Genomic DNA, 8,776 nt, shown 5'->3' with positions numbered 1-8,776 from the left:
GCTGAGCCACCAGAACAATCTTAACTACAAAACTGCAATCTCTGCTTTCCCCTCCCCCATTTAATATAGCTTCAGCATTTCCCAGAACTTTAATAGTAATAAGTTACTGGGGCAGCTTGACTTCTTAATATATGGATACACCATGATTTATTTTCCTCTTTACCTGCCATTAGCCAGGTATGTGTGTGTATTGCTAGTATAAATAATCCTGTGATTGACATCTTTGTATCAAGATCTATCCCTATGATGACCTTAATACCAATAGTTATTTAAAAATAGAGAAATTCACACACAAACACATATATACACAAACTGGCAAGTAGTAGTTGCCAGTGATCCTCTGATTTCAGTTTCTTAGCTTTCATACAGAATGAACAATTACAGTTAATACAGGCTGAAGGAGAACAAAGGTACTTTGATACACAACAGGGACAATCTCAAGCAGCATTTGAAAGCAGAGTTCACATTGCTTAACATTAGCAGGCAGAAGGAATAGGGAAAATAAAGTGAGGATGTCACAGAAAATCCAATTTATTATTACTAAAGTTAGCTTTTGTGGAGGACTAGAGATCACATATTAGCAGTCTCATCAATAAAGTGACTATTATCTATAATCAGAATTTTCAAAAATAAAATCATACACATAATGTAATGCAAATATTTTTTCTATCCTTTAATTTCCAAAGTATGCTAATTCACATCTGACTGACTGATAATACATAAATATCCTTTCATGATAGGCCAGGACATCAGTGTTATCCCAATTACACAAAAACAGATGCAAAACAGTGTTATGTGACTTCCTGCCTGAAATTATAAGACTAAGTTTGTGTGCATATATATTTTTAAATCCCTTTATTCCCATTCCATCCTTTTGGCTAAACTTTATTCATATATTATCTGCCCTTGTGATAGTCCCTCTCTTATGAAAGGCATCATTATCCAATCACCCCAGACAAATCTTCTTCACCATCCCCCAATCAAGTGCTAACAAGACATCTTCTTAAATCTTTCTGGAATTAATCTCTTCTCCATTGGAATTCCCTTTTGAAGTCAATTTCTTCATAAGTCTGACATGAAAGATTTTAATTGCTCTGTTGCAGTTTTTTCTTCTTTAGTCAGTGGTGACAGCTAGAAAACAAATGACAAAAATCTTTATTTCAAAATCTTTAAAATCTGTTTCATTTAATTAATTTCTTTTTTAAGTTTCCATAAACTCATACTATGCCTACGATCACAAATTTAGGAAAAGATTTTTGGCTGTCTATATATACAGGGTATTTTTAATGTTTGAGCTTTCAAAGAACTTGGAATTAAGTTGAAGAAACACGACCAATAAATCAAACAGTTTAAGGACTGTAATTTAACAAAACTAAAGAAGTCACGTTTGAATGCCATATTCTAAAAGCATTTTGAAAAAAATATGAACAAAATAGTCTGGAAGAGTCCTCAGAAGTAGAGATGTGGCTAAATTTTGAAGGATAATTGAGATGTTTTTAGCTGCAAGTCACAGGAACACATTTCAAAATGGATAAATAACAAAATATTATCATTGCACATTAAATACAAAAAAAGGGCAGACAGACTTCAGGTATGGTTTATTCAGCTCAACGTAAGACTTGGTTTCTTCCACCTTCTCTAATAACCCTGCTGGTGGCTTTATCCTCAGAATGATAGGAAAAATGGCCTGAGCAGTGCTAGGCATCACATCTATACACAATGTTTAGGAGAAGTTTTCTCTTCCCAGGAGTCTCTCAGCAGTGAAAAAACTCAATTTCCTACTTCCAAACGTTTCCTCCTCACATGTCATGTGGGTTACAAACCCATTCCTGAACTAATGTTAGTTAAAGGAAAATCCATTCCACTTGCCAATCAGATACAACCCCAGTAAGCTGAGGAAAGCACCAACTTTGCCTCAGGCACAAGTGAGGGATGGAACATGTCTCAAGAAAATCAGTATTCTATTAGGCAGCAAGGGAGAGAACAGAAGCTGAGAAAACCACCCAGCAAACAGTATCCACCAAGAGCAGGTAGGAACAAAAGCAAAGGGATGAAGAAAAGACAAAGGGAAGTTTATAAAGGACTTCCACAGAGTACTAACCAACAGGCTAGCTAAAACAAAGGATTAATGGGGAAATTATAGGAGGTACAGCATGAAGAATCAAATAGTTCTAACTAGGGGATCCCTGGGTGGTGCAGCGGTTTGGCACCTGCCTTTGGCCCAGGGCGCGATCCTGGAGACCCGGGATCGAATCCCACATCGGGCTCCCGGTGCATGGAGCCTGCTTCTCCCTCTGCCTCTCTCTCTCTCTGTGTGTGACTATCATAAATAAGTTAAAATAAAAGGGATTCTCTTAAAAAAAAAAAAAAAGTTCTAACTATATAGGTCATCTCTAGAGAGACTACCAAATCTTGAAAACACCATACCTACAGAATAATCTCTAGAGCAGTGCTGTCTGATAGAACTTTCTGTGGTGCTGAAAATATCCTACATCTGTGCTATCCAATCAATCAGTAGATGAAAAACTGAATTTTTAAATTTTACTTAATTTCTTTACATTTTAATTTACATAGCCACATGTGGTGATTGGGCTACCTTGTTGGTTTGGCTGATCAACATTTACCAAAAATATTCACATGGCTAAAAAGAAAAACAATCATATGCCTTAGTGCAATCCAAATAATTACAGAGTTTTCTTCTTCTATCTCAAAAATAGAAATGGTTCTGGAGAGACTTTGTTCTCTGTGAGTCCATGTTTCTCTTTGTGATAACTATTCAAGAGATTTCAGACCACCTATTTCATAAAATTTCAAATAATTTGTCCAGGAATTAACCAATCCAAAACTCGTAGACAATTTTGTTCCTTAACACACATGTTTCAGTAAAATACCACACACTCTTTGGGTTTTTAGGTTTTGTGTTTTTCTTTTCTTTTTTTTTAGAATGAGAGTGTGTACACAAGAGCAAGGTGGGCAGAAGGAGAGAGAAAGAGAATCTTAAGCAGGCTCCAGGACCAATGCAGAGCCCAATGTGAGGGAGGGGGCTCGATCTCATGACCCTGAGATTACAACCTGAGCCTAAGCTAAGAGCTGGACACTAAACTGACTACACCACCCAGGTGCTCCATTCTATTTTTAATACCTTTTGAATTATTTTTGTTTTGGGGATTTGTTTTGCTAATTTTTATTTTGGAACAAATCTAGTCTTTTTTTTTTTTTAGTCTTTTGGTGGTCACCTTTATAATTAAGTGTATTTAAATCTTAATATCTTGGGGCACCTGCTTGGCTCAGTCAGTTAAGCATCCAACTCTTGGTTTTGACTCAGGTCATGATCTGTAGGTGGGGAGACAGGGCCCTATTTGGGTCTCCCCACTCAGCAGGGAATTGGCTTTCTCTCTGCTTCTCTCCCTGCTCACCTACTTTCTTTCTAAAATAAATAATCTTTAAAAAAAAAAAACCTTTAACATCTTCATATTAACTAAACAGATGAAGAAATTTATATATTCCCTTCCTTTCACCTCATTTTCTCTTCTCACCTCCCTATTTGTTTTTTAGTATTATCAATCCATGTGCTATTTTTTAGTATTATCAATTCAAATATATTTTCTGTCCTTGCAAATGAAAAACTATGCATCTTGATAGATCATAGCAAGGTAATACATGAACAGTTTTACTGTTTTCTGTTGTCTATACATAAACAGAGCACTATTTGCCCTAAGTAGGCTTATCCCTTTCTTGTTTTTCATGTTCCCAAAATAATTTTAAAGGCCCTTTTGGTGATTTTAGAATATTTCAGAAGCCTGGACTTAATTTGACTTTCTTAAGTATCCTCACAGTACTGTCCCTATGAGTGATATGCCCCCCCTTTTAAATATTTTATTTCTTTATTTGACACAAAGAGAGAGTGCACGCTCATGCATGGACACACAAGTGGGGTGGTGTCAAAGAGAGAGGGAGAAGCAGGCTCCCTGCTCAGCGATGCAGGGCTTGATCCCAGGACCCAAAGATAATGAACTAAGCCAAAGGCAGATACTTAACTGACTGAGCCACCCAGGCACCCCTGATATACCTCTTTTAATATTTCCTTTATGAGGTCTACCTTACATGTCCTTTAAACACTGGGCTCATAGAACTATTTCTGGTTTTATAACTCTCTACAGATGTCATCCTTTTCTTCCACATTTTGATCATGAAAATTTTCTCTAAACTTTCTACTATCTCATTTTTAAAGTAGTAGATACAAGATCCACTATATCCAACATATTGCAATATGACCATCATTGAATCTAAAATATGATCTCTTTTTTTCAAGGTTTATAACCAACCTTTTAGTCATTTTTCCTTATTTGTAATTATATGATTCAAAGTAAAAGCTCCCTTAGCTTTCTACATTCAATATAATTATTGTTCATTGCAGATACTACTTTTAACTGAATGAAGACCGTTATAGATATTTAGATGATTAAAAATCACTATTATAACTATTTTCTGCACCATTTTTAAATCTCAGTCAGAAATATAGCAAGTATTTATTGTATCCAATGGGGACAATTTTTAGTTAATATCCAAAATATCACTTTTCTGGGATGCCTGGGTGGCTCAGCAGTTAGGCATCTGCCTTCATCTCAGGGCATGATCCTGGAGTCCTGGGATCGAGTCCCAAGTTGGGCTCCCTGCATGGAGTCTGCTTCTCTCTGCCTATGGCTCTGCCTCTCTCTGTGTCTCTCATGAATAAATAAACAAAATCTTTTAAAAAAACAAAACAAATATCACTTTTCTCTTTTTTCACTCACCTAAATTTATCCTGTGCTTCAATAAATTTATGGATTTCTATACTTATATGTTGATACGTACATCCAGAACTATATATACCTAATCTCTTCTCAAGATTTGTTTCCTTAGAACAAGCTTATGTGCCTCTATTTTCAAGTTCTTTTTTCTTTTTTTCTAATAAAGATCTTATTTATTTATTCATGAGAGAAACAGAGAGAGAGGGAGACAGAGAAACAGGCAGAAGGAGAAGCAGGCTCCATGCAGGGAGCCTGACATGGGACTCGATCCCAGGTCTCCAGGATCACGCCCTGGGCTGAAGGCGGCACTAAACTGCTGAGCCATCTGGAATGCCCTATTTTCAAGTTCTGATTGCATACTATGAAGAGTATGCAACTTGAGTCATATTTGTAACAGTTATATACATATTTTTTTGCATCTTGTTAGTATATGTCACCACCTTTAATGTTTTAAGTTTCCTACTTCCTATTCCCTGTGCCCTTTTTAATTGCTCTTTCCTCCTCTATTATTCATCTCCCAATGATGTAATATCTGAAGCATATAACATCTGAGATACATCTAAGATTATTTTATAATTTTAATCAAGTATTGTTCTCTTTTCTGCCATTCGTAATATTAAAGAATTATTGACCAAATTAACCTCGGTAATCAACCTTTGAGATTTCTCTCACTACAAGCCCATAATTCAAATATCTTAAACCAAATATAGCTCATGGTTGGCAAAACAAACAAACAAACAAACATGTATGCTGCCCCTAGTTGCATGCCCACAGCAGATAGCTTTTGTGCAATGCCCAGACACAGTTCCTCAATTCAGCCCTCTAAATAGCTATTACCAGTTAATGATTACAGTTGAGGGCAGCCTGGGTGGCTCAGCGGTTTAGCGCCGCCTTCAGCCCAGGGTGGGATCCTGGAGACCGAGGATCGAGTCCCATGTAGGGCTCTCTGCATTGAGCCTGCTTCTCCCTAGGCCTGTGTCTAATCCTCTCTCTCTCTCTCTCTCTCTCTCTCTCTCTCTCTCTCTGTGTGTCTCTCATGAATAAATAAATAAAATCTTTAAAAAAAAATGATTACAGTTGACACCAGATATAAAAATCTGTTGGCCATCTTTTGTTCATATCATTAAGTTCTGCTTTATGATTCCAACTACATACAGGCTATCTTTTCTTTTGAAAGCCCTCAACTTTGCCTTAATAATAAATGAAAATTTTACAAATCCTTCAGTCAGCTATTTGAGATATAGTGCCTATGTCAGCTCATATTGCTTTTTTTTTTACTCCATTATATCTGAAGAGTTTTACACAATCAGTGATAGAGGCTGATAATTACAAGGATATTTACATGAAATCAGAAGAGTATGGGGAATGAAGGGAGAGAATGAAGGTCCATCTTACTAAGCTCACCAACCCAATTTAAGAAAAGGAGAATTTGAAAAGTCACTGATATAGATGCTTTCCACATTTCTCAGTTTCACTAGTTCTTACAGGAACTACAAAATTGGTAGATTTAATAAGTATTAGCAAGTTTTCTCTTCTAACATGGCTATATAATTCAAGATAGCACACTTCTTTATTAACCATGTCAAGTCCACGTGCTTATTTTTTTATTTTTTAAGATTTTATTTATTTATTAATGAGAGATAGAGAGAGGCAGAGACATGGGCAGAGGGAGAAGCAGGCTCCCTGCACAGAGCCTGATGCAGGACTCAAGCCCGGACCCTGGGATCACGCCCTGAGTCAAAGGCAGACGCTCAACCACTGAGCCACCCAGGCATCCCTGCTTATTTTTTTAAATCTTTTTAAAAAGATTTTATTTATTTATTAAAGAGAGCACGAGCAGGCTCCCTGCTCAGCAGGGCTCTCTACAGGGTTCGATCCCAGGACCCTGAGATCATGACCTGAGCAGATGCTTAACAGACTAAGCCACTCAGGTGCCCAGACATGCTTATTTTAAAACAAAAGAGCTATTTTATACTTCAGGAATCAAAAAAATCTCATTTCTATCAACAGTTAAACTGACTCCAGAATCTCAAAATGAAAGTTAACAAGGATTTATCTTTCAAAAAGACACTCAGAGTTAAAAGTCTACAAATCCAACTTGTCAATTGAAAGCATTACCTCCAGGTCTGTTTGCTTTTGTAGTTCTTGTATCATGGTCATAGTCTTATTGACGGTAGCACAAATGCGGTTCTTAGTTTCTTTCTGCTCTGCAGCTATTGGTTTAAAGCGTGCATGCAAAGTTTGATATCGAGACTTTATTGCTGACAATTCCTTTAAGAGTGTAACTGGATTTTTCTACATCAGGAAAAAAGTAATATATATTAAATCACGAAAAGGAAAAATTAAGCTTCTTTTAAGGATTAAAATATATACACCACCATCCATTTAATTCTACCATCCATTTAATTGAACAGTATATAATTAATTATGTAACTATGTAACAAAGGATGGGAGGAAGGGAAAAAAAAAAGCATAAGACCTAGATCCTATTCTCAAGGAAATTAAAGCTTAGGTACAGAAATAACCCACACATGCACACAAAATAGGAATATTAAAATAAGCAAATAAGTGACATTAGAAAAAAAACTCCCATAAGATATATAACATTTAATACATATTTCACAATAATTACATGGTATTTTAACACTACAATAATAAATACTATTCAGAAGGTGACTAAAGGAACTATTTTGATTTGTTCTTAAACAATAAGAGAATTTAAAAATAAAACCACTTATAAAATTCTTAAACATCTGTCATGGGGTTAAAGTATGTATTAAGTAACAACTGACCTCACCATACAAAATCATGCCAACTCAAGCAATTATATTTATAGGTTACATTGGTTTTTCAAATTCATTTTAGAATGTAAGCACTATTCCATAAAAGACCTTTGTAAAAGGTCCTTTCCACCACTTGGTAATTTTCATTCCCTGATGGTTCCTTAGCAAGCCCCATAATATTCACTATTCCAAACTTTCTCCACTTCCTCCAATTCCCATGCACTCCCTTCTTGGCACATGACCTCACCAACTACACCAAGAAAACAGAAAACATTGGTAGAAGTTCCATCTTCCTGCCTTTTCATCCAAAAAGGAAAACATAAGGGGAATCCCTGGGTGGCTCAGTGGTTTAGCGCCTGCCTTCGGCCCAGGGCGTGATCCTGGCGTCCCGGGATCAAGTCCCATATCAGGCTCCTGCATGGAGCTGGCTTCTCCCTCTGCCTGTGTCTCTGCCTCTCTCTCTCTCTGTGTCTCTCATGAATAAATAAATGAAATCTTTAAAAAAAAAAAAAAAAAGGAAAACATCTATGGACATTCTCATCCCTGCTCAGTCTGACACACTGCCAGTATTACTGTTGTTTGCTACCCAAATCCTCCAGAGCCTTTAATTTCCTATATTTCTACGACTTTTCAATATCTCTCTACTTTTTGTTTTGTTTTGAAGTTTTTGTTTATTTGTTTATTTTTTTAGTAATCCCTACATCTGGGATATCTGGGTGGCTCAGCAGTTGAGCATCTGCCTTTGGCTCAGGGTATGATCCCAGTCCCGGGATCGAGTCTCACATCAGGCTTCCTGCAAGGAGCCTGCTTCTCCCTCTGTCTATGTATCTGCCTCTCTCTGTGTCTCTCATGAATAAATAAATAAAATCTTTGAAAGAAAAAAAAAATCCCTACATTCAATGTGGGGCTCAAACTCACAACTGATTCATGTGCTCCTCTGACTGAGCCAGCCAGGTGCCCCGCATTATCTCCCTTTCTACAGACTCCAAGTATGTATAGATCTTCTCTATTCTAAAATGAAATTCAGGGCAGCCCCGGTGGCGCGGTGGTTTAGCGCCGCCTGCAGCCTGGGGTGTGATCCTGGAGACCAGGGATCGAGTCCCACGTCGGGTTTCCTGTAGGGGACCTGCTTCTCCCTCTGCCTGTGTCTCTGCCTCTCTCTCTCTCTCTCTGTGTCTCTATGAATAAACAAAATTAAAAAAT

At 37.1% G+C, this 8,776-nt stretch overlaps 1 protein-coding gene across 1 annotated transcript in view; it reads right to left on the bottom strand.

The window, feature by feature from the left end:
- Positions 1-304: 304 nt before the first annotated feature.
- The window catches only part of SKA2 (spindle and kinetochore associated complex subunit 2), a 31,994-nt gene continuing 23,522 nt past the window's right edge, over positions 305-8,776 (bottom strand). Inside the window, exons 3-4 of the mRNA XM_041726557.1 lie at positions 6,909-7,085; positions 305-1,131 (exon numbers count right to left, since the gene is read on the bottom strand). Coding sequence (XP_041582491.1) covers positions 1,063-1,131; positions 6,909-7,085 — 246 coding nt within the window. The 3' untranslated portion in view covers positions 305-1,062. The remainder of the gene's footprint in view (positions 1,132-6,908; positions 7,086-8,776) is intronic.

Source organism: Vulpes lagopus, chromosome 12 (assembly GCF_018345385.1).
Source record: "Vulpes lagopus strain Blue_001 chromosome 12, ASM1834538v1, whole genome shotgun sequence".
NCBI classification, from domain to species: Eukaryota; Metazoa; Chordata; class Mammalia; order Carnivora; family Canidae; genus Vulpes; species Vulpes lagopus.
This window is presented reverse-complemented; position numbering and strand designations above follow the sequence as displayed.